We start from the raw sequence: 27418 nt of genomic DNA on the forward strand, positions 1-27418 counted from the left end.
CTACACTGTTGCAAGGATCTCATATTTTACCACAACTGCTTATCTTGATGAAGATTCTCTGAGGATTTTAGCATTGTAGTTGCAGACAGATTACAACAGAATATCCAAAATGGATCAGTCACAAGTATTTTCATAATGCAACTCAATAGATAAACCCTATACCTAGATGTTCAAAACCCCATTTGTCCAGTTTGAAATGTTTTTCCATTACTGATATCCAGCTTCAATTAATAGTAATGCTGCATGATTTGTTTCAGTCACCCACAGCTCATGCAATTTTATCTTAGAACTACTTTCAAACTGTATCTAACAGCGTAATCAGGTTGCGGTTATATTCATAACCCTGGTCTCTGCTCATATTCCAGGTCTGTCTCTGGACCACCAGACAGTTTCTGCAGTTTCTCGCATTCGTCTTTCAGAGCGAGAGGAGGAGAGTCTGTCCTGTTACCTCAGGGCCTGTGATGCAGCTCTGTCCTACCTGCAGGAACTTGATAGGGTGGGCTTTTATACATGTAGAGCATACATGATGGGTGTGCATGTTTCGGTGTAGGTTTTATTCATTTACTTATTTATTCTTGATTTTACCAGGTAGGATCAGTTGAGAACAATTTCTCATTTACAATGATGACCTGGCAAGAGGCTCCAGCAAGAAGAAAGATAAAAATACATATACAAAAAAAACATACACACAAGAGATTAAAAACAGCCTAAATTAATTAATTATATGTGTGTTCATGTAGTGTCACTAACACTGAGAATATAAATATGTCTGTATATCACAATTACTTACCTGTGTCATGTGTTCATCAATTTCCTTCCTGCTTCTGTGCTGTGGTTTACTATTTATACTTTTTCTCTCCATTGCCCGGTTTATTTTATTTTTTATTTTTATTAATTAATTCCTCGTTTTCAAATGGAAACATGTAATCTGTAATAATGAAGGGTGCACAATTTTGTAACATTTTCAAACACAACTGTAAAATGTTAGCCTCACAGACATTATCTACTCATCAGTTTTTATTTTGGACTGATGTTGATGCTCACTTTGAAGCTTTTGTTGGCTGCTACTAATGATGATACCGATACCATTGTAGCTCCCTTGTGCCCACCTTCAGCATTAAAGTAATGCTTACATTACAATTATTTTAATCACAGCAATGCAAACATTTTGTCATGTTTTGCATGTAAGACTTTCACTTGTTTGGATTAGTTTTACAGTGTGGTGTTCAGATGTTTACAGAAATAAAGGTGTGAATACCTTTTTCACAAGCTTTATCTGGCCATGATATACTGATCTGTGTTTATTCATTTTAAGACATGAACGACAGTGTCACAGTGTCATGTTTGGTCATGATCATTATTTTGTAACTTTGTGCTTTCAGATTGTGGCAACAACACCCCACACCAAGACAGCCAAAGCTAGTCTACTTCCTTCGCCCGTTGATATCGATCTGGGCTACTTCCTGCAGGCTGCATTGCAGAGTGCTTACCTTTGTCTGCTGCAAAGAGGGTGAGTCCAACCATACAAATAACATATACACACACACACACACACATTCAGTATTTGTCTTTATACATTTATTGGGCCTGTTCCATGAAGGTATTTTTTTCCTAATTTTGACATGACCATCAAAAGGTAAAAGATGTGACAGAACAAAAAATACTCACCTTCAATACCCACCATTCACTCTTTGTGAAAGTAAATTATCCTAAACATCAGCAGATACAGAAAAGTATTGAAGTAGATTTCTCCTCAAAAGTCGGGTGTTGGCTGAGAAGTCGTTCACCTCTAACATATTAGTAGTGCATTAGTAATTTTGTTTGCTGATTCCTCTTTCCTTCACAGGATTTCCTCTGAGATGCAGGTGCAGATGTTCTGTGTCTGCAATTTACTCTTGTTGTAGTTTGAGGAGGAGACTAACTCAAGCAAAAGCTTCTGAGCGGCACTTGACCTTAGTTTGGTGGTGATGCATTTTGATTTGTGACCAGCAGGTGTCAGTGTTGGTCTTAGACATGTAAAGTAGTTTGAACAAACGTTGGGCTGTGACATTCACTTTCTCCCTGCAGTTAATCTTTCCACTGTGAAGGCTCTGATGTTCAGTTGTTACTTGTATTTTTACTATCAGTAAGATAAACCAGGTAGATTAATTAACATGTAAAACTTGCAAGTGTTTTGCTCCAGTCAGTGCAAAACATCTCTGTATTGTTTACATAGCAAGGGTCACCCTGTTGCGTTTTTGTGAACCAGGGCCTCCTATGATTCTGTGCGACTACATCGATGTAAACAGTATGGAATTAACCCTGTGTTGTCTGCTATCCTTTCAGCTGCATTTCATATCTATTGGCTTCTTTTGCTGTGAGTTTATTTGTGTTTAATGTTACACTTGCACAACCTATAGATCAAAGTTATATACGCCTACTGTGTGTGTCTGTGTGTGTGCATGTGTGTGCGTGTATGCCGTGCATGTGTATGTGTGCGTGTTAGTCATCTTGCACAGGGTGCTCACCAGTTGCGTAGGGTGCTCAGGGTGGTGGAGTCACGGGGGTCTCAGAGCTTCAGGAAGGTGAGCCCCCCCCCCCCAACACACACACACGCACACACACGCACACACACAGACACACACAGAGAGAGCTTCAGTATCACATGGTACAGTACACTATCACTGCACTCTTTCCCGTTACTTTCTGATAAAATTCTGACTGCAGTCCTTCTTTTTGTAACAAGGTTTATGCTAACGCCCTGCATGCAACTTAACTGGCTTCCATGCAAATTTTATAAATAATATTAGGTAAAAGAAAAAAGAACAATAAAAACTAAAAATGTGAGTATTCATTTGCCTTTTTTCATAGTACGTAGCGCTTTCATACTGGTGGGAGACAATTTAAAGGTGCTGTTGTTTTAACTATTCCTCGAGCACTGATGATATGCTGTCTTTGTTATTGTTGTTGTTATTCAAATGTAATATTCCAAGCTATCCATGATTCACAGTGTTAGTCTCCTGTTAATGTCCTAAATACAACATTTATGCCTTGTGTCTACATCGCAGTCTGCAGCCAGAAAACTAGCAAAAGTGTTGCTGAGCTCTGTGAGTGAGGACAGCTACTGGCCCCCGCTGGGCCCCCCGCCCTCAGCCTGGCTCCACAGAGAGGGAGCTGCCGCCTCCAAAGATGCCATCTACCCCACTGTCAAACCACCACAACGTTATAGCAGTGATTGGTTCGTATTGTCTCTGTTTCACTTTGGTTCACTAGCTTTGTTTTCTGAGCCATTTTATGTTTCGGTCTGCTTTAATCCTATTAAACCTCTTATCCAGTCTGTTCAGTAGTCAGCACACTAAGTGAAATTGCTTTACCCAAGCTAAACACTTAAGGAGGTTAATGACTCCTGTTATAGTGTTTTGTTACTCCACTGTATCAACTATCAATAGTGCACAAAGGAGTTGTGTGTGGGTGTCAATTTGCTTTATCAGAGTTTCAGTCCATGAGCATCATTTTTGTTCAAGTTACCGTCTTGTCGTTATCTTGGAATCAATCAAACTGTGAGATTAATGGGCTAGCAAAGTATGTTTATGATAGAATCAGAGTCTTCAATGTCACAACGGTGGCTGTCTTTTAATCTGGCTACATCACCATGGTAACTGATGCTCCACAGTTCCCCTGCTTCGGAAGAGGTTCTTTTCAGAGTTTTGGATTTCAGCGAGCTGTAAGAAGCGCCTCACTTTCACCAGATCATTTCCTGACCGTTCTTTAGGAGCAAAGCAGATTCTGAAGCTGTGCAGTTGCAGTGACACAAACTTCATTTGTTGCATGGCCATGGGAACCTCTCATACAGTCAGTTGGTGATACAGAAAATGCATAAATATATTTTTATGTTTTGTCTTGATTTTACGCTGCAAATTTTGTAGCCAATAGAACACAGATTAGAAAATTGATTTGTCTATTGGTATTTATCACAGAAGCCATTCAACCAGTAACATAAATTTCACGTGTTTTCCAAGTATCCTTCATTGCGGAACTTCTTGAGTATCTTTTTTAAACATATGAAGTTTAAGAGCTCTACGGTGCAGCTGTCACATTAACAATAACTGACTGCATTAAAAGTGCTAATAGAACAGTAAAATCAAGATATAATCTTACATGATGGACAGTGTTCTGCATTCCTCCTCTTGCAGTAACAGCTCTTTTTGCCTTGATGCATTTTTTAAATACTTTTATTAGGTCTTGATTGTAACAATGTGCTCCTCTTGACTGGAGTAGGCAGCACATGAGCAATATATAGTATAGAAGAAGACTCAAATGATGTGTCATGTGACCGTTTTTATTTTATGTGAGTGCACGCACCTTAATGGAGAAAGCCTGTTTAACAAAGGAAATTGATACCCATTATCTCTGATCAGGACTTAACGTGTTGTTGAGCCAAGTGACACAAAGGCTACATTGAACTTGGTTTGCTGTACACCCATCACCAGGTTCAAACTGTAATCTATCTTGTTGTGAGGTGACCACAACAAACCAATGTATCACTGCATAAAAAAAAAAAGTGCTTCGTATGTGCTAGAAGACATGTCATGAGTGGAATAAATAGCCAGTAATAGAGATGACGGTCTCAAAAACACTGATTCAGACATCCATAACAACCTTAATGTACCAATCCTGTCAATTTGCAGAATGGAGCTGTCTGTATCCCTATTCTTTCTCGAAATAGTTTCTGGTTTAAACATGTATGGTTGAATTCCTCCAATATTAGAACTGGCTATTATGTAGCTTAGAGTAGTTGCAGCGTGTGAGCAAAGTTGGAGGTGAGCTTGTGTACTCGAGCTGCACCGATAAACAGTAGGGTGGGTGGAGACAGACTTAGATGAATAGATCAGCATATCATAGAAGAAAACACAGCGTAGAGTTACATAAAGCCATCTTAAAGCAGGAAGGGATTATTTTTCTCAGAAAAAAACCAAGAGGTGAGTTTATAGGAGTTTATCTTAATTCCCTGAAGAGGAATCATAAGCTAGAAATTCAATACCTGCTGGCACTATATGAGGTCAGTTTATGAGTAATGTAGACAGGGAACGTCTGTGAACTCAGTCATCCAAGGTATTAAGTCAATTCTATTGTCGAATAAACTTTTAATCTTACACTTCACATGACATATCAACATAGCATAATATGACTTGACATGATGCCATAAAATCTCTTGCCCAGACCTGTCAGAGCACACTGCTTATCTGCATCAGCACAGTAAACTGTATTGCCGCATTGTTGCCTCATTTCTGCGTTTCCCTCTTTGCAGGGATCCTTGCTCAGGCCCCGCGAGCCTTACTTAGTCACCGCCACATGACTAATCCTGCCCACACTATCATAAGTGAAGATCTAAATCCATGTCTGAGATTAGAAGGAGTGGAGGAACAGGAGAATTCACCCTGAGGAATAGCTGTACTTCAGCATTGTTCATGGCTTTTGTCATCGTTTAGCTCTGCTGAAAAGGCCTCGCTGGCGTCTGGTAAATGTGTCCTTTAATACAACCGGAGAGGGAAGAGGAGCAAAGAAAGTGATGAATGGGAGAGTTGGTTGGAAGAAATGAAGGAGTCAGTGTGTGTGACATCTGAGACAGCGCTGTATAATGATACATCCAAGGTGGTCTGTGTTGTGTTACAGCTCCACAGGTGATGCAGAAACCGGACACTGTCGGCAATCCACCAGCTTCGGACGAGCTGAGTGTATGTGTGTCCGTGTTTGTGTGAGTGGTCAAGTCTCGGTTCTTGGTACTATTTCCTGTTTTCTGTGTCCTGGCAGTTGCTTCTGTCCTCAGGACGTGGTGGAGGAGGCTGTGTTGCTGCTGCTCATCACAGAGTCCATGGTGAGACACACACACACTCACTCTATCCTCAGTCTTTTTGCTTTCAAAGCACAAAAGAAATACATGCTTCTTACTGCTCCAGCACATTTCTTGGAGGTTTCTGCAGCTGGCAATGACAGCCCAACGACCTTTTCGTTCCATGGTCTTCCTCATTCCCCTCCTCTTCCTCACCCTCTTCTTCACTCAGTGTCTCTGTTTGTCCAGGCCAGTGGTGAAGCAGTGATCAGTCGTTTGCCTGACCAGGCCGAGGCTCGCCAGGCCAGCCTGCAGGATGCCACCTCTGTCTATGACCTGCTTACCATCGGCATGGCCAGGAGGGGGCAGTACGCCATGCTGTCTGAGGTGTTCACACACACTCACATGCCCACACACACACACACTATGCTGGAGGTCTGAAGGGGGAGAGCAAAAGAAAGAGATGAGATGTGTTAGTGAGAGCTTTGCCTTTGCCAAACTTTTTAATGAATGTCCTTATCACTTTGAGCGCAGGGATTATGTGTCTTCTTCTCTCACTGCCTCTCAGTCTTTTCCTCATCTCTCAGCATCTCCCACACTGTTGGCCTTTTTCTTCTTCTTCCTCTTTTTGGCCCTCCGAATTCCTCCTTCATTTTCTTGCTTAGTTTTCCACCCCCCCTCCCCACCAATATGACCTCTACCTAGATGTGGGAAGTTGGGGAGGCGGAGGTTAGAGGGGTTGTCTCAAATTAGGTTTGTCCACCTGTCTGACTGATTCATAGATAGCATCAATCATCCTATAAGGAAGACCACACACACTCATGCACACAGAGGCATTTCCACCTACACCAGTGGATCAGTTTGCTGATATACGAGCCCAGTATGGGCCATTTATTTAAAATTAGGTGTCATCCAGTCACCGTCATCCATCTTTGATGTCATGAATAAGATTCACCTTGATTGATTACGTACCCACTGTAATATTAATCAATCAATGAGGTATCTGCAGCAAGGGCTGATATCAATTTTTAATTTGATGTCTCACAGCTAGGTATTTATGTTATTACAAAGCTGGATTTCACAAATCTTCCCTTGTCATTGCAGGAATAATTTCAAGGCTTGTATGGACAGCGATCAAATTCTGTGATCTATCTACTGAATAAAATAAGCTACTGTCACTGGTGACAATGAAAGTACCAAACCACTGTAAAATGTGCTGCATTCAAACGCACATTTTCTGTGTAAAATCTGTAAAATGCTAAACAGAGAAAACAATTTCAGAATCTGATATTTTTGTGTATTATCGTTTGTATTACCAGGTTTTTAGTGCTGATACAATAATGTACAATTGACATTTTATTGTTCTGATTGGAGGAGCTGATGTAAAGGATGAGTTTACAACTTTTCAATATTCTTTCTTATAATGATAGGCAGCTGCCTGTATAAGTTTCAGCACAGATTTTGATTGCTGTAATTACTCCCTCTTTACCTACTAGCATCGTCAAGATCCTGACCTAATACTCTTTCAGAGGCAGTAATCAGAAAAAAAATCCACAGTCAGATGTATTCAGAAGTTTATCTAAAGCTAATAAAAAGCTTCAGGAGTCTGAGTTAGACTAATAAATTTGGTCTTTTCCAAAGTTCCAGTCTCCTCAAAGTCTCTGTGTTTCCACAAACAGTGTTTCCTAGATGACCTGTAGTGCAAGAGCAGCAACAAAAAGAGGTGATCTGGTACTAAAACAACCACAAGATAGCTACTAAAGTTGTGGCTCCTGCAGCATTAATTAAATGTCCAGGATGATTGATATAAATGTTTACAGAAAAAAGGATTCAGCATTATTTTAGGACAGACAGAAAAACTGTGACCATATTCTTTTAGCATTCTGATGGGCTGTTTGGTTTTTAATATTTGGTTCATATTTTAAATGACTATGCATTTGTATATAAATCTTACTTATAAAAGTAGGTGTAGCTTCCCAGTAAATGTAGAGACATAAGGAGTTTAGTATCTCTGGCTAAAAAATAAACATAAAACTGAAATATTCTATACAATACAAATCTACTTTTATCTGTATTATTTGATCTTTATGGTCAAATCGAGGCACTGCAGTAAGATGTACACACAGCTCTGACATGTCATAACTTTGACACATAACATAAACATATTATCAAACTGTAACAAACACATCCAGTACACACACTATTTCAAACCTCCCCAGCAATTAGCAATGGAAGGATCTAAGTGTTTAATTGGGAAATGCTCTACTATGCTCACCAGCTGGACATTAACTTGGGCTGGTGTCTGATGCTGACCAGGTGTGTACAGTAGGTTTTCAGAGTTTATTACTCAAAATAGCTTGACAGAAATAAGGATTATGAGATGACAGAGACAAGAATATTGAGATGTCAGAAACAAGGATGTCATGCATATTACATGAAGTCATTAGAATGGTTGTTCTGTAGAAACTGACGTAGCTTTAACTACAGCAGTTAAAGGCATTAGAGGAGATTTAATTTCCTACGACTTTGAATGTAGCATGCGCATGCGCACATACAACCTCTCCCTCACCCCCCCTCTTTAACCTCCTCCCTCTTAACATTTACCGAAGAAACGCCCCCCTCCAGAAACTTGTGCAGCACTCGTGAAGTTGTCTTTTACGGCTGGGTCCCCCTGGATCTTTATCTGCCATTATGTAAAAAAAGATGAGCAAAACCAGTCGCCAGCTAGCTACGAAGCTATACCAAAGCAACACATACAGAAAACACGTAAGTCCAAGGCGTACGTAATCTACGTAACTAGGCCTGAGCCGGAAGATTTTTGATTGACAGGAAAGGGAGCAAACCAAATGCCTCGGTTCCGAGCGCTTTGATTGGCTGATGTTTTTCAGGTCCTGCCATGTCCACAGTTATTTTTTATTCTTTTTTATTCTTTTAGAGACCATACATACAAGTCCACTAAAGGTTAGTATATTCATTTTATGTGAATCAGACAAACAACAACAAAAAAAACATCCTCCATAATGCCTTTAAGTCAATATACTCTGTACCTTTTTGGGACGGTTTGCTGAATTACACTGTGGCTGACACATACTTGCAGCTCTTCACATTGACCCCTTTAAACAGGGGTTAAAGAGGGATTTGTAGTACCGTATTTTCACGACCAAAAGGCGCACTGTACCAAAAGGCGCAGTCTCAGTTATGTGTGCCATTACTGTATTTAACACACACATAAGGCGCACCTGATTATATGGCGAGGGTTTTATATACAATCCACGCCCACACTTCCCCCTTTAACGTTCTCATGGTGTCCTCTACTACGTCGGCCTTACAACCACAACACACACACAAGCATACAAGTGTGCGTATTTAAAAATAGAGCGGGAGCAAAACTGAGTTTGGTTGTGCTTTATTTAAGTATTGATTACAAAGTACTAACATTTTTTTAATCATCAATAGGCGCGGGCATGGTAAAACACACGGATTAAACAAGCACACAAGTGTGCGTATTTAAAAATAGAGCGGGAGCAAAACTGAGTTTGGTATTCACATTTTTTTTTACCGGTAATCATCATCAATCAAACCCATGGAAGTCCTCATCCTCTGTTTCTGAATTGAACCGCTGCGCTAAACCTCCATCAAACATGCCAGGTTCACTTTCTTCACTGTCAGAGTCACTTTCCGTGCCGTGCGGCTCCTCGGAAATGATGCCAGCTTTTGCGAAAGCTCGAACAACAGTGCCAGCAGACACGTTAGCCCAAGCATTTACAATCCATTCGCAAATTGTGGCGTAACTCGCCAGGCGCTGCCTTCCACTCTTAGTGAAACTGTGGTCCCCATCGGTCATCCATCGCTCCCACGCCGCTCGCAGCCTTACTTTGAACGGCCGGTTCACACCGATGTCCAGCGGTTGGAGTTCCTTTGTCAGGCCTCCCGGAATGACAGCAAGCTCAGAGTTCATTTGCTTCACTTGTTTTTTCACATCGGCTGTGAGATGGGCACGCCTAGAGTCACAGATCAACAGCGACGGTGATGCGTGGAAAAAAACACCTGGTCTACGTCCGCCTTACAACAATAACAACACACAGAGGACGCACTGCACCATAGGGCGCGCCGCACAATTTGAAGAAAATCTAAGACTTTTATGTGCGCCTTATAGTCGTGAAAATACGGTAGTTTGGGGCCTGATTTAGCAAGGTTAACAAGGTTTAACACTGCTATGTAGCAGCAAAGACAGTTGCAGCTTCATATGACTCTGCAAAGACCCAACAACCATCACTGAAACACAGCTCATTCACACTTCAGTTAATTTGTTCATTTAAGAAAGATCTAGAGCATATTCAGAAGTACAGTTAGTTGCACAGTCCACACACTCTTATTTAATTAGACCCACTGAGGTTAATAGTGGATGCTTTAGCTCTGCACAGCACGACATCTTTGTCTGCATGTTACATGGTCAGCAGCTTTTCTAATAAGTGCATAATGTTTAATGATAATATCAGCCAGTTATTTTCCTGGTTTAGCTCACTTCTGCATGACTGACAGCATCTGATTGAACGGCGCTCCACGCCATCCTCTGCTAGTCCACACACACATCAATCACATTATTGTGTACTGAAACAGCGCACAGTGGGTGGTGAGTGGTGATTGACAATCAGTTTCAAGCTAGAAAAATGTAGCCAAGAACAGGGGTTATTCAGTTTTGTAACTGTACAGAGACAAAAATTGCTAGTTAAATTCAATGCCCCCAACTTAGTCAAGGTTCACAAGCCAAGACTCTCTGCTTGAACCTCCTCTTACACCTCCTGCTTGTACAAAGTTGCGTAACAAAAACATATTTGTACGTCTGTGTTTCTCCTTGCAGTGTCTGGAGCGGGCTATGAAGTTTTCATTCAACGAGTTCCACCTCTGGCACCAGCTGGGCCTGTCACTCATGGCGGCTGGGAAAGTGAGCTCATTTCTCCTTAAATATCGCCAACAGACCCTCACATCCACACCATGCCACTCCCAAAGGAGACATCCATCTTCCGTCATGCCTCTGTCCTGTACACCGCAGTGCTCCTTCCTCACCCTCATGTCCACACGTGCAGCGAATAGCATTCACAGCTAAGTGTTCAGCCTGCTTCGGATGGCAGATGTGTTGAGTTTTACTAGACCTGGATACTTCAGATATTGACAAGTACACTGACAATTCTAAAAACATACAACAAAAGTGCATTTATCTACTTTTTCAATGTCAACCATCAGGTGTGCGGTATGTGGTACAAATGAATTGTATGGCAGCCAAATGTCGTAATTTTAAAAAAGGACATTCTTCAAATGGGAGTCCTCAGAAGGACAGAAGGAACTGGAATAGTTCACAGTTCTCTCTCACTGTCCTTCTGCATGTGTGTGTGTGTGTGTGTGCGCGCGCACGCATTCATGTGTGTGACAGAAAAATTGATCTGGGTTGCAGGATAAAGTGACACTGCAGATCAATGGAGAGCTCTCAAAATAGGCTGCTCCCTAGAAGGAGAAGGGGCCGCCTCAGTGTCGTCAGATCCTCTTCTATTTAGGGCCAGGCGTGTGCGTGTGTGTGTGTGTGTGTGTGTGAGCACATGTGCGTGTGCATGTGGTCCATTAATCATTGACCTACATGTATTAAGTGACTGTGTGTCTCAATGGGTCTATTAGGGCTGTGTAAGGACAGTTGACATGTGTTTGATACACTCACTTAAGAGCGATCCATGTCGTCTGTGACTGGCTTCATGATATGTAACTGCTGTGTGCACATGAATCACCATTTGTCATTGGCATTTCTGTGTGTGTGTGTGTGTATCCGTGCATGTGGGTGTGTGCGTGGGTGTGTGTGTGTGTGTGTCTTACAGGGAGTTGGTGCTGTGTCCGTGTTTAAAGAGTGTGCCAGGATGAGACCAGAGGATCCTTCATTGCCCCTTTTGGCAGTTAAAGTCTGCATTGGTCAGCTGCACTGGGTGAATACACACAAACATCAGCATAAACCTGCATATTGTGCACATAACATGCAGACACCTTGACTGAAATAGAAACATCCAGCTGAGGACCAGGCCTGTGAGCCTGAAGCAGATACAGAATGGTTATTATCTAAAACATCTCTTATGCTGTGCTCCTGCTGTGATATTTTTGTACTACATTTCCCAGAGATACTTGTTGCTGATGGAACTGAGCATGAATAGGTTCCTGAAGGTGGACTTTTCCTTGTCTGTTCAGTCATGTGGACGTGTTTTCAGTAGGTACTGAGTAGCAGATGTTTACATCAGTGGTTGCCATTCTGGGATTTAACAAGTGGGGCCCAGATGAAGAAATCATAAGATGTTGGAAATGATTAAGCAGAAAATGATTAGAGCATGCACAGCATACCCTTCACCTGACACCCAAACAGCTCAGACGCTACACTCTAGGTATACTCTACAAGAGCTCTGAAGGTGTCCTTGGGTGTCTGGCACCAAGACATTAGCAGCAGATCCTTTAAATCCTTGAAGCTGTAGGTTGGAGCTGCTATGGATCAGACTTGTCTGAAAACCTCACAGTTTGTCTTTCTCAGACCACTGTTGTAGTTAGTTACCACTGCTGACCTGTGATATCCTACAATCTTGGCCGTTTCTAAGCCGCTCAGGATTTTGCAACTACCTTTTTTTCTCCTTTCTAATGTACCCAGACATTGAAATGCACTTTTTTTTATCTGATGTACAATGTGGACAGGGTTTGGGTGTCGCTTCTTCCTAAACGTTCACAAGTAAACATGTTATATGACAACACATATATATTCTGCTTAACATCTTTTTCTTGTTTTCCTTAAATCCAATTTGTCATTTTGTCTTCCTTTCACATTCAGTAGATCTATTAGAGATGCAAGCCAGCTCCTTAAGAATTATTATTGAAAAGGCTTAATCATTTAACATTAAATCGAAATGAGTTTTCTCCAGTGTCTCTTCTGACTGCAACAAGCTCACATATGTAACACTGCATCCGCCTTTAAAGCTGTGGTTCCTGATATTCACTATGCATGCAGAAGACATCATGTTTCTATGTAGTTTTACCCGTAGTGCCTATTTAAATGCTTCTAACTGACACATGCGCTGGCTTAGAGAAATTATCCAGTCAATGTCAACAGAATGTGAACTTCACAAAGCCAAACTGTGACTCGGTAAGTCACAGTTTGGGAAGCCAGAGGCAAATTACGCATTTTGTTGATTTTTAAAGTGAAAAGAAGTGCTGTAAATACAGCTCAGGAAGAAACAAAAGTTATTGCACTCTTCCTTTGTACTTCAAACTTTAAAAAATAGAATTCAGTTACCCCCCTTGACAGATATTGCAGGTTGCAAACACCATTTGCTGGCAGCCAAGAGTCTTTTTTGTTTGTTTTGAGAATTACCACCATATTCTTTTGGTTGTCTTGCACACAGCATGGCAAAGATCCTCATTCAGATATTTAATTATGTTCATGTCTGGAAGCTATGGGGACCACTCCACAAACTTCAACTTGTGTTTGTTTGTGCATTAGTGCTGCACAATGGAACAGTGCGTTGCTACTATTCTGACAGTTAAACCTTCTTGCAGCTTCCCTGCAGTCATGTGGGGTTTTGCTTTGCCTTTCTGTCCAACAGACGTGCAGTTTTATGCCCCCAAATCTTGTCTCAACTTCCACAGTTGCCCTTAACTTCCATTTCTTAATGACTTTTTGAAAAGTGGGAATTGCAGTCTGGAAGCACTTTGATATCTTTTTATAGCCTCCCTCTGCTTTCTAGGCATCACTTATCTACATTTCCAAATTCTCACTTAGTTACTTTGAGGAGTAAATGGTTTTACCAAAAGGTTTCAACAGAAAGAGTCAGAGAATTGGTCAGCGCGGAATTGTCAAGAGCTGGAGAAGGAAGAAGCCGTAATGATGACTCTTCACCTGCCTTTTTAATCTGTCAGTGAAGGCCAAATGAATGATAGCTAATTATAGCGATAAACCCAACAAATTCAAAGAATCCCTCAGAATACATTTGAGCTTGTCTGACAACAGCCTCTGAACAGCAATGTACAAACTGGAAATGACAAATTAGCTTCTCCTCAGATCTCTACATGTAGGGGAAATTGTAGAAGCCTCCTTATTGATATCTCTATAAAGAAGAGCTCTGTTTTCCAGGCATAAACATGAATGGCAATTGGTAATAAATATCAGAAAAGTAGCTTTTGAATATTTTGGGAGGTTGGTGGCCAGTAACTGCAGTAAAAACATTCAATTCCACAGCCAGAGATACTTGCAGAGATGACAGAACTTTACTGTAGTCAATGACCAGAAATGACTTTTTTTTTGTGTTTGCTTTATTTATTTCGCTTCAAAAATGTTTTAAAAAAATGTATTTTGCCCAGCGACGTACAAACCTTTACATACAGCTGTATATAAGGTTCACATTTCAGAGGATTACGGACGTAGTAACAAATATCCATTTTCCATCTGGACCTAACAAGATATTATAAATGTTCGAGCATGTGATCATAATATCACTGACAAGTAATCCATGTACGTTAACGTTTTCATTTAGCCCCACAGAGTTAGCTAGAGCTTGTAAGATGATAAGCTAAAAGTTGAAATTGTGTAATGCACAGACTGAAGGTTTATGGAATATTTAGTATATGTCACGTGTGTGTGTTTGTGTGTTTACACACAGAGTGTGTACAGAGGAAGACATAGCACATCACCGCCATGTCACTAATGTTTGCAGATTGGCACAGGGGTCGCCCGGGCAGATTCACATCACTGCGAACCCGTGCCAGCTTGGATACTCATGCTGTTCATGATCTAGGAAAGGGGGAGAAAGTCACATAAACAGTGGTATTTAGTGTGGAGTGAGAGAGAGAACTGGTTTGGCTGAGAGTGAGTTAGACAGAGGCAGAGAGAAAGGGGTCAGAGATTAGAAGAGAGGAGCCAACAGTGGCGAATGGAGGGAGCACATCTGTCAGTGGCTGGAGATCATGGCAGGCCGGAGACACTAAGGAGCTTACAGCTTTAATCACAATGGGACACTATAGCCATAGTGCAGTGTGGCATTACATAAATGGGCCACCGTTATCCACCATCAGCTCCACTGGACAGTCTGGACTGTTGTCTAGCAAGCTACATTTGGGTTTTTTTGTTTGTTTTTTTTGCCTTTTCTGTCCTACCACTAGTCCACAGCGCAGATCACAACTTCATGGTAATTTTCCCATATTTTTTCAGGTTTTCATGGTGGTCTTTTAAATGGTTAGGCACAGAAAAACCCTTTCTAAACGCATGAAATCACAACAAACTGACTGATTGGCGATCTGAAAGTAAAGCTGCTTTTCGGAATTCATAAAGAGCAGTTATAAAGATGCTAGGTTTGCACCCGACAGCAGCGACATGTTCTTTCACACCATTCAAGGGAGGAAGTAAAAAAAAAAAAATCATAATCCTCCTAAGATGTGCATGGATGGGCTGTGTGTTTAAGTGACTGGCTATTGTGCGCAGGCTTTGAGCTAGCAAGGACTGGATTCAGAGAAAGAGAGACAGAGAGAGAACAGAGGAGGAGGAGGAAGATGAGATGAAGAGGAGGGAGGGTGTCAGAGCAGTTGGCTTGCTGTTGAGCTGGCGTGCTGTCAAAGGCATTACCCCCCCAACACCCACCTACCCACCTGCCCGCCTGCCCGCCTGCCCGCCACCAGCCATACCTCACACGGAGTGACACACTTTTTCCTCAGCTCGCCTCAGCCACGCACCGCCTGCAGTCTACTGCTGCGTGTGTGGGTGAGCATGTGTGTGTGTGTATGTGTGTGTCCTTCACCAAACTCTGCGCCGTCCTTCAGCTGAATCTGTTCGGACTCTCCTGGCACTAAACTCTCACCAGGCTCTGCCATCAGTACTCCATTCCCTGCTGCACCTCAGCCATATTTGCCGCACAGAGACACAGGCTTCTGCTGTATGAGAGGACGTTGTAAGTCCTGCTCATGTTACATTATTTTTAATGTTATAGATTATTGGATTCATTATCCAACTGGATTTCTGTGATTTGATTTTTGCCTGCTTGTTGAAGTAGAGCATTGTGGAAAAGTGTTAATGTTTAGTTTGTTTTCCATCATAATCATAAAAGAAGCCTCTGATTGACACCAAACCTAAAGCCACTGCCAGACCTGTCTTCAGTCACTGAAAGAATAAGGAGTGAATGGAGTCAGATGGTCTGGCCCCCACAAAACCCTGATCTCAACATCATGGAGTCATTCAGGTATTATATTAAGAAGCTGAAGACACAGAGACAGCCTAAACCCACAGAAGAACTGTGGCAAGTTCTCCTAGGTGCTGGAACAACATACCTGCCAAGTACCTTGAAAACACGTGTACCAGGGAGAACTGGCTGTATTTTAAAGGCAACAGATCCTTTTACTGAATACTGATCTGATATTTTTCTCTTTACGGCGTGTTGTTCAAAGTTAATTGGTGCATATAAAGCTCTTCAAAGTTTTTTTGTTGTTGTTGTAAATAATCCTCACCTTACTTTTCACTTATGCGTGTTTGTGTGCAGTATAAGGAGGCAGAGGCTCTGGCCCAAAGTGTGGTGTCTATGGGGGAGGAAGCACGAGAGTTTCTGCCCAGGGCCTACCTGGCTCTGGGTCTCTGCTGCAGTCTACAGGCCTCTGATGGTGAGGATCAACAGTATTCTGAGAATACCCTCTGGATAAAGAATGACATATTGGCCATTTGTTTAAATGCCTCAAAAGAACATATATTTATATTTTCTGATAAGCAGTATCTGATGGTGATTTAAGTAGTAACTGTTGTCTTTCAGAGATGAAGGCTACACAACCTCTTAAGAAGGACACAGTTTACAGCTTTGTCTTCTAACAACAGTCAGCACTAGATTTTCCTTTACCTATGGCCACATTCTTTCTCTATGATTCAGTTTCTTCGGGCTAATCAGATCTTAAAGGCACAGTTCAACCATTTAGAAAACGCTTATATTTGTTTTCTTGCTGAAAATCTGAATTTCAAAAGAATGCTGCTCTCAAATCTTTTCAAGTTACTGCTCAAGATGTTGTCTTCCTCATAGCTTCTCATGATTCCAAAACAGGTTGTGCTAACACTTTGCTTTTTGTATGTTATTTAAATAACATGTTATGCGTTAGTGAGTATAGAGGAGCAGGAGAGCAGAATTTACATTTTTCTTTGAGATGACTCATGTTTGTTAGTCCCATTTTTCAAGCTAAACTAAACTAAAAAGCTGTAATTTTATTTCTACCTTTCAGACCTGACATTGAAATATTCTCAGTCAAACTTTTGAATAATTTTGCAAAATTTTTAATAAAGTATTTCTTGCTAACTGCATTAACTGCTCCATATCAAAATTTTTTTACCTGTATGACAAACATGGGCCATCTTGGAAAAGGAATAACAAAGAACCTTTTATGCCATTTAGATATAATGATCTGTTAATGCTTGTACTTTTTGCAACTGCTTAGGATAAGATGAGACAATATACACCTTTAATAATCCCACAGTGGGGAAACTGGCAGTATAACAGCAGCAAATGAGATGTGCAAACATGTAGAGAGCAGTAGTAATCAGAAGAAAATGAAAATAAACTCAAATAAAACAACAACAAAATATACAAAGCCAATTGATTTAAGCTCGATCTTGTTCTCTCTGCAGCTACTCTGAAAGCAGATCGGAATGAATTCAACAGAAAAGCACTGCAAGCTTTGAACAAGTGAGTCCCAATTCTTTCTTTCTCCTTTACACACTGTCTTCCTGTTGTTGACGAATAAATAGTTTCAAACAACTGTGCTTAAGGTTTACTGCTAATTTGCAAACGCTAACATGCTAACAAAACAGAAGATGGTGATGCATCATACTTACTAACATTAATCCGCTGACTAATATCATTGTTAGCATGATGATATTACAACAACACTGTATTTTCTGTTACAGTCTACCCTCACAGAGTTGCAAGTGCTACTGTTGAGTTACACAAACTAAAGAAATGCTTCAGACACAGCTTTTGTCCTGCTAGCATCCGGGGTTTCTGAGTTTATGACACATGCAGCAATTAAAAAAGTTTCCTCTCCTGCTGTTGTAGCCTTTTCTGACACAATATGAAGGGTCATTTGTCTTTCCTCCACAGAGCTCATTCATTAGACCCTCAGGATGCTCAGATTGCCATGTACCTGGCTCTGCAGCTGGCCCTTGTTCGCCAGGTATAAGCACACAAATGAGAAAGAGATTGTTTTTTGTCATCAACAGCAGACATTTTTTTAAATTAAAAAACACCATATTATGCATTAGAACTGAAAATGAGTATATATTTGGCAGGTATCAGCAGCCATGGAGCCCCTGCAGGCAGCTTTATCTCTCCGTGGGGATGACTTACACTCCCTCCACCTGCTGATCCTGCTGCTGAGTGCCCAGAAACACCATCGTCATGCGCTGGACACCCTGAGCCTGGCCCTCAGCCAGCACCCCGACAACTTCAAGTAAAACCCACTACACCATCCCACTCACACACGCAACAGAAAATGTTGGTAGAACGGTTGGTGAATTTAGGATAAGGCAATCGATTGCTGTGCTTGTGATACTTTGTATGGTGTTTTTGTGTGTGTGTGTGTGTGTGTGTGTGTGTGTGTGTGTGTGTGTGTGTGTGTGTGTGTGTGTGTGTGTGTGTGTGTGTGTGTGTGTGTGTAGCTCCAGTAAGTGGCGCAGCGAGGCCCCATCCTAACACCAGTCCTCTCCGTAGGGATAGGGTGTCTCAGCTCCACTATGTTGGAGGCCAAGCGCACACAAACACACACACACTTGACGCCTTATTTAGACGTGCTGGAGTGGAAGCCTGCATTGCGGTACCTATGCCCCTCATACACCCTTACCCTTTTAACACTGCAGCTCTGACCCAAGCCCCTAGTCCTGCTTTCCTGACAGAACTGAGGTGTCCTAACTGCTAAACCCACCTGCCTTCCTGCTAGGCAGGTTAAAGCACGCAAAAACACATTTGAACATTTCATTTGGGGCAGGCTCGGCTTTGGGACAATAAAGGACATGTCACAGATTTAGGGCTTGAACCTGTGACATTTTGGTTGTGGGCTGGTATCTCAAACCATGCATAAACTATTTTGCTCTTTAAAGCAAACCATACCTATTCTAATATTTAGAAGTACAGAAGTTGCTTGTCATATTGTTTCATAGTAGTCACATGTTTTTAAAAAAATGTCAGCATATGTGCCAAAATTAAAAAGACCTAAAGCAGTAAAGTTGTTTGCCACTGATTTTTTTCATTAGAAACAAGATTGAAATCAAATTATTGTGAGCAGGTCAACAGCAGTAAGCTTGTAATTCTCTTTTGTTCCTCCTGTTACCTCACAGACATGATTCTATTCAGCCATGTGCAGCAAAAGCACTAAAAACATAGTCATTAGCTGTGGAGGAAGCGCTGTTGTATAAGCCGTAGACAACATTAACAATCAAGGCCAATTATTTCACACTAGCGATAATATGGAAGCATGTTGCATCATCTTTCTGATGTGTTTTTGTCTCTTATTTCAAAGCCCAATAAAGCATTTCATAATGCAGCCATTTGGGGTCAGTGTTGGCCTCTATGGTCTCAGCTCAGACAGATGGGGTGCATCCATACATCAAGAGGGAGAGGAAATGCAGAAAAACAAGAAAACTGATGAAACAACGAAGGGAAGGGAGGACATAAGAGCCTGACAAGAAGATGAAAACACAGAGAAGGACGGGGATGACGCAGGAAAGACGATGGTTTTATAATTACACAAGCTTTACTGATCCGTACTGTATGTACAGTTGAAATAGGAATCTGTTCTCTCTCCGTCTAGATGCACAATCGCGCACTTAGACACACACACACACACACACACCTCCTCCGTAGAGACACTTGACTGCTTTGACCCATTTAAGAGCTCTTTTCCGGGCTCGACCAATCACATCGCTCTCTGCGCCAGGAATCCCCATCGCCCCGGTAACCATGAGGTCATATTGGTGGAGCAGGCAGCATCAGTTGTTGTTTCCAAACTGTTGTTATGGATCGGTAGTGAGACGTTGAGTCACAGACTAAGAAAGAGAGATTCAATTCTATGTATTGGTAGTTTACTGAACGGAATAGCTGAGTTAAATTGAAATGTTATGAGAGGTGCATTAGCTGTATAATCACCTGTAAGATTTATTGATCTGTGCTGCTAATTTACTTCATATTTTCGTGACACATTTGTGCTTAAGCAATACGTTGCTGGAGAGATGGATGCACAGTGGAGATCTGCACAGGTATTAAATATTACCATAGCTCTATTCATCCCAGAACAAATCCAACCTGGGACCAGTTACGAACAAAAATCATTCATTCATTACACAAATGTTGAGGAGTACCGGTTTGATTGTTTCCGTGTAATAAAAACAATGTCTAGTGTGCTGCACTATCAGCTGGTCCATAATGATTAAGCAAACAAACATGGTAGCATCACAGCTCCTAATGGGCTTTCATGAGACAACACACTGATAAACTGCCAGCGTAGAATGAAGTAAGCTCTACGGATGACGTTGTGAGCAGTGCGCTGATAAATTTGTTTACATTAACATCACACTGTTTTGAAGTCAGAATGTTTAGTCCAGTTGACAAGCCCACAAAAAGTTACCTCATAGTCATCTCACAGACTGACTATAGAAGATGGGTGTAGCCACTCATCACTCATTATTTTGTGTGCTACTGTTTTGAAGCGTGGGATATGGCCATTCCCAACTTGCTTTTTTTCAAGCTTGACAAAACAAGCAAATGGTGGATCAGACTGAGAACTCAATTCTACGCACAGGGATACAACAACCTGTCAATTTACAACATAGCATTGGCCTAAAATGATTATGTTTATTGTCTGTTTTAATAGAAACATGACTATAATTTACCGAATTAACAGCGTGCAGCATTGGAAATACCCAAAATTAGCAACTGAGACCAAAAGCTCGTCAGGAAAATGTTTACTGAGGTAGCAGATCAAGTACTATGTCCATCTTTTATACACGATCTAAAGTGTTTTAGCGTCTTTCCCATATTTGCTTGGATTTTACCAGCAACTGATGCACTGCTTAATCTCTTCCCTCCTACCAGTCTCATCAAACCTGTTTTAGAGGCAGCTATTTTCAGATTAGGTCCTATTATTAAAAACGCCTTGCCTTTTTCACTGAAAGACAATATTAGCAACCAGTTGGTAGACAAACTGGTATGATAAGCAGCTGAAGGGCCATATATCTCCTGGAGTTGGTGAAGACCAAAAAACAGAGCCAAAAAAAGAGTGAATGTTCATCCAGTGGCCAGAAACACAACCATTATCAGCATTACTATATGTCTACTTTTTGCCAACACATTAGCCATCAGCAATAAATGCAGCTTTTGCAAACAAAAGCTGAATCTATGACAAGTTTGAAAATGCTACCCAATTCTTTGCCAACCGACTATCGAGAGAGCGGCTCTCTTCTGTGAAAATAAGGTTGTTGTTTTCTTTTACCTTGTTTAAATGTCCATTTGGTGTTATGTCCATTTGGTGTTATTCAGGTGCTGTAAGTTAGCTCTCAGCACCATGGTTTAGCATTTTCCACCTTGAAACTGCAATGCACTCATGACTGTCTAAAATCACAGTTCAAATTTCTGACTCAAATTTAGGGAACTGATCATGTCAGCTTTCAGGTTGGAGTTTTTTGTATCATTATTCTTCTTTAGAATCAATTTCTACTTTAAATATGTAGTAAGTTTGGGGTCACTTAGAAATGTCCTTTTTTTAAGAAAGGCATTTTTTTCAATGAAGACAACATTAAATGGAACATAAATACAGTCTAGACATTGCTAATGGGGTAAAAGACTATTCTAGCTGGAAATGGCACATTTTTAATGGAATATCTACATAGGGGTACAGAGGAACATTTCCAGCAACCATCACTCCTGTGTTCTAATGCTACATTGTGTTAACTAATGTGTTGAAAGGCTAAGTGATGATTAGAAAACTCTTGTACAATTATGTTACCACATGAATAAAAGTGTGAGAGTTCATGGAAAACATGAAATTGCCTGGGTGACTGGAAACTTTTGAACGGTAGTGTTTATTACAACTTGCCATAGGCGGACCCTAACTGCATGTCATTCTCCTGCTCTCGTCCACAGTTTCCCCTATTTGTGTAACTACTAGCAGGTTCTAACATGCTGGCTTTGTAGTGGTTTGTTTGAGTAAATCAGGAACTTTTCTAAAGATTTAAGTAAATATCTGTGCAGATGAGACTGTTATTTAACCATGTTGTATTTGAATGTACATCTCTCACACCTCTACAACACATTGTGTGACCATGCATGGCAAAGAAGCCTTTAAACTAATTCAACTTTCTGTTGGGAAGTCAAATTGAAACAGACAGAATGTTATACCTAAAACTCACAGAAATGAAAATAAATGTGCTGCATATTAGCATATGAACAACACCACTGTATGTTTACTTCCATGTAGATAGAGGGAAATATTCCAAGAGGAAAAAATCAATTATGCACTACAAACAATGTGAATACTTGATTGAAGCCTTGAATTATAAACGGTATTACTCCTAATCACAACCCAGTATACTCATGAAGATGGGGCTGAAGCTACCCAGAATGTATCAGTGCACTCAGCACCTGCTTGAGTTTCTGATCTCAGAGTCAGAGGATAAGAGATCGACATGTAGAGATAGAAAGGGAGAGAGAGAGGTAGTGAAAGAAGGTGTTTTCTCAGTAACAAGCTCATTGAATATCATTTGCTTTGAATGTGTGAGCTCGCATCAGAGATCAAAGCTCGCATCATGCATAGCGCTGGGCATTCCGCAACAGCCATGTGTGCGTGTTCTTGTGTGTTGTGGGGGTGGGGGCATCTGAACGTGTGTACAAGATCGTAATCTTGCACATGCATGTTTGTGTGTCACTGCATGTGTGTGCATGCATGTGTGTGATTCTTGTTAGCCGCTGCCTCTCTGCACCACAGCAAACTGTCAGCTCGCTGTAGCATACCGAATTTCTTCTTCCTCCTTTTTCTCCCACATCCTCAACCCCCGGCTTCTGCCTCTCTCTCTCTCTCTCTCCATCTCTTCCGCTCTCTCTTTCCGTCTCACCCTCTCTTTCTTTCCTTGCCTCTCACTTTCTTTTTTATCTCGCCGTCTCCATTTCTCCCTTTTCTTTGAAATTTTAATCACTCAGTAAACAGGCATGCATTTCAATGTGAAATGGGATTCTGCTACAGATTGAGGGAGCTGAGGCAAGAGAGGGAGAGAGGGGGAGGGTTGTGAGTGTGAGAGAGGGGAGGTGGGAGAGACAGTGATTGTGGTCTCACAGTTTTCACTAAAGAGAATGATTAATCCCAGCCTTTGATTCTGCATTCATCTAACGGGATGTTGCAGCATGAGGAAGTGTGTTTGTGCGTGTGTATGCATCTGCACAAATGTGTGTTAGCGTGTACATGCATGCGTGGCTTACTGTACGCTCTGCTACACAAAACAAGCATGTCTGCACAAACTCGTGTGTGTTAATCTCTATGCATGTGCTGTATGTAGGGTCTCTATGCATTTGTGTGTGTGTGTATGCATGTACATACACAAGAGTGATGTGCATGTGCTCTTGTGTACGTGCGCACACATGCACATGCGCCTGTGGAGAATACACACTGATCTGTGGGAGTGCAGAATGAGTAATACTGTAGATGTACCACTTTTTCAAGGGAACATTATTAGCTATTTTTATGTGGAGTTTACGCTGGCACTCTGCTCTTACCCAGCCATCGCCGAGCATTTACTCTGAACTACTCTACTCGCTGCCATCCGTCCTCTAACGCTACACTCTGCACACACCAGGCTCATTCCCAGAAGGCTCAGAATGACAGCCTTCTTAATCTGATGTACAGTTTTGAGTTTTGTTATCTTGATGAAATCTATCTTGCTGAAGCTGCGAGGGAAAGCACTGACTGTGATGGAGCAGTGAATAACAAGGTGGAAAAGACTCAGTCGTTGGATGACTTGGATCAGTCTGATAGCACTTATTTTGATATGCACAGTAAATTAATTTTTAGTAAAACCCGTGGTGGTGTGAATACGAGATTTGAATTAATTGGCTCTTATTAGATAGTGAGCTTTATTCTTCATTTTTACAGTTCCAAGTGTAACTCATCATGTTTTCGTAGGACATTCCCCTATTTTCTAATTTGCTGTCAGTCAGTAATGTTTGCTGTCATCCTCTGTTTGTTATACTTTGCTTTTATTTTATGTTTGATAATCGTGATGATGTCTGATGATGCTGTCGATGAAAGCAAACACTGTGCTGAAGCCTTCCAGTGGTTCCAAGGGAATAATGCTTCTCTTTCCTGCCAAGCTTTTATACAGATACTGTACACTTAAACGTGTTATTTGAGTAGCAGACTTTATATGATTCTATTGTGAAGAAACACATCAATGGTGTAAGTAAGTTGAATGTAACAATCTCCAATAGTCTCAGTTAAATGCTTTGAATGCAAACTGCCAAGAAAGCACATAACAAAAAGGCTGAGTTCATACATAAACCCTAAGTGTTGTCCCTCTCTAGCTCCTAAACAGCACATCAATCCTTAAAAATAGAGCCTCTTCACCCTCTGTTGTTCTCTTGTTGGCTGGCTTGCGGGTCTCCTGAGGTGTCCTTGGTTTGTTACTATGAAACCCCTGAAGGTCTAAGACTGTCATCTGTACACCTCAGTTACAAGATGGAAATGCTAACTTCTAACATATAAAAGACACCATATGGACACGTTGATGAGATATCACTGTCCACACTGTTTGCTCCTAATCCAAACTGAAATCTTCCTGCATATTTTTCTGTTGCAACTCAGTGAAACTCTGTGAAGAGAGTAGATATCAAATTTTTGTTACGTCAGGGCCGCCAGAAAATTTACTTCATCTCATCCTATAAGGTCGTCATCCGGCAAACATTCATGTGAACAGAAAAGGCTGTATATACAAAAGCTCGACTACAAATACAAGAATAACCATTATTCTGAACTACTCTGCACATAAATGGCATGTAAATTCTTAAAGCAGCAGAAAATTTGGCCCCTTCATATCACAACCTGGCGTGAACATACAGGGTGTCCCAAAAAATTTGACATCATTTTCACAGGTCCATAATTTTGGCAATTCTTGTTGAAATAACCTCAGATTTTCACAGAATATATAGCAACAGCCATGCCATTCACTCCCTAAGAGAAGTCATTATGCGTCTTGAAATATGCTCGCACACCGTCACCCAAGACTGTGCAGCATGCCTTCAATGCAAAATTTGGAAAAACTTCACCAACTGGCAAACAAATTTGGACTTGGTACCAAAAATTTAAAGAGGAAGGCTGCTTGTGCAGGGCTAAAGGATCTGGTAAACCATCATCAACATCAGCAGATTCTAAGACGCAAAATGACTTCTCTTTGGGCGTGAACGGCATGGCTCAACCTGAAAACAGAACAAAAATAAAACATTAATAAATATAAAATCTTGATCTGTTTCTCTACATTCTGTGGAAATTTAAAGATATTTCAACAAGAATTGCCAAAATTATTGGCCTGCAAAATGATGTCAGATTTTTTGGGACACCCTGTGTTTCATCTTTATCTATCAGTAACAGTACTACTCATCAGCTATTGCTAATACAAGAAGTAGAATTTTACTGAAAAAAAGCAAGAGGTTCAAGTTCAGAGGATAGCCTTGCTATATCATCAGAGCATATTTATTTTTTTATGTTAACACATCAGTTCTGTTCATGCAATATTAGGCCTCTTCAGCTTTCTTCCTCACTGGTCATACATGATCTCCCTGCAGTGCCTTGCTGTCCTCCCAGGATGACCCCGCACCCAAGTTTGAGAAACTGTATACATTTTAAGTACAGGGAAATTTTGCAAATTTGTCATCTGCAGGCAATGGTCACTCTTACTGATGACAATTTGAGAGTGAAAGTGATTGGATTTCTTTTATGAATGTGGACCTTATTTGTATTTGTATGAGTAGAACATATGGGTCATTCCAGAATTGGAGGATATTTTACATCCCACCCATCACATTTCAAATAATCCATGTCCAAAATACTAAAACATGCAATTCTTGTATAAATTTACTAGTCCTGAGAAAAAATCTAAAAAACTAGGAGAAAAGAATGTTTGAAAATATTTTTTAAATATCAAAAAAGTCCAGCGTTTCCCCTAAAATGCCATTTTCCTCCTGTCCCTTCTCCCACCTGATGACCAAACTGAATCACAAATAAAACAGTTAAAGTGAAATTGAAATTTTATATTATTTTTTTTCATTTGTGTCTCTTATAATTGTGGAAGCATTTTTTAAAATCAACATATTTTAAATAGGGCTGCACAGTGGGGTAGTGGTTAGCACTTTTGCCTTGCAGCAAGAAGATCCCCGGTTCAAATCCCGGGGTGGGCCTGGGATCTTTCTGCATGGAGTTTCCATGTTCTCTCTGTGCATGCGTGGGTTTTCTCCGGATACTCCGGCTTCCTCCCACAGTCCAAAAATATGCTGAAGTTAATTGACTATTCTAAATTGCCCGTAGGTGTGAATGTGAGTGTGATTGTTCGTCTGTATATGTAGCCCTGTGACAGACTGGTGACCTGTCCAGGGTGTCCCTTGCCTTCACCCGAGTCAGCTGGGATAGGCTCCAGCACCCCCCGCGACCCTAGTGAGGATAAAGTGGTGTATAGAGAATGGATGCATGGATGGATATTTTAAATAATAATTATTATGCATTGAACGTGTGTCCCATAACAACCCTGTTATGCATATTATCATAAGACAAATTAATTTTACTTTTTTGTTTACTTTTTCCATCAATAAGTTTGTCGTCTTGGTCAGCAGTAACAGCTAGCTAAATATCTAGCCTCTACTCCTGAGAAAAAGCTCACATTAGCATGGATTAGTAACCCTGTTACTGTGATTAGAGGAGGGTTAGCAAACAATAAATATAACGCGATAAAAATGGTACCATTGATGTGTAAGCTGAGCCGATCAAGCTTATGATATTTTCTTTTGAATTTTTGATGAACATGTAGCAGAAAATTGTGAAAGAGAAGGTCTATTTTTAAAAAAAATTTAAAGCCCAGATTTCCTCTATTTCTGGGATGACCCATATATTATTTGGGACATTGTTCCTATATAAGTACCACCTTTTACCAAGAATTAATAGTAAACTCAGTTGAAGAGGTTTTTCATGTCACGCATGCAGCTTGCACACAGAAAGTCAGTTAGTTGTACCCATGATACATGCCCACTTTCATACACTCTGTCATATTGCAACACTTGGTTGGGTTCACACCATCACAGTGCTTCTAAACGCTTTGTCACACTGGTAATGGGAAGCCTAGACATACACACCGTCACACAGGAACACACTCTGGTGGACTCCTACTGGCAGCCGTATCCTTAACACAGCATCCCTTGGCAGCACTTGTCATCTACACGTCAGTAAATCCAACCCCCTTCCTCCCACACACATGCACTTCCCATTTTTTTCTCTTTTCAAAAATCCCTCCATCTTCTCCACACAAACACCCTCCCCCCATCGTCCGCCGAC

The 27418-nt window shown here is 41.0% G+C and overlaps 1 protein-coding gene across 2 annotated transcripts in view; it reads left to right on the forward strand.

Annotated features, from left to right (window-relative positions):
- The window catches only part of ttc7a (tetratricopeptide repeat domain 7A), a 65680-nt gene that overhangs the window by 9709 nt on the left and 28553 nt on the right, over nt 1-27418 (forward strand). For both annotated transcript variants that reach the window (XM_051959935.1, XM_051959934.1), the window contains exons 4-15: nt 366-496; nt 1383-1510; nt 2486-2564; nt 3048-3217; nt 5791-5854; nt 6059-6196; nt 10671-10754; nt 11674-11778; nt 16351-16468; nt 17475-17532; nt 17947-18019; nt 18135-18295. In XM_051959935.1, coding sequence (XP_051815895.1) covers nt 366-496; nt 1383-1510; nt 2486-2564; nt 3048-3217; nt 5791-5854; nt 6059-6196; nt 10671-10754; nt 11674-11778; nt 16351-16468; nt 17475-17532; nt 17947-18019; nt 18135-18295 — 1309 coding nt within the window. The remainder of the gene's footprint in view (nt 1-365; nt 497-1382; nt 1511-2485; nt 2565-3047; nt 3218-5790; nt 5855-6058; nt 6197-10670; nt 10755-11673; nt 11779-16350; nt 16469-17474; nt 17533-17946; nt 18020-18134; nt 18296-27418) is intronic.

The sequence above is a fragment of the Acanthochromis polyacanthus genome, chromosome 15, assembly GCF_021347895.1.
Source record: "Acanthochromis polyacanthus isolate Apoly-LR-REF ecotype Palm Island chromosome 15, KAUST_Apoly_ChrSc, whole genome shotgun sequence".
NCBI lineage: Eukaryota > Metazoa > Chordata > Actinopteri > Pomacentridae > Acanthochromis > Acanthochromis polyacanthus.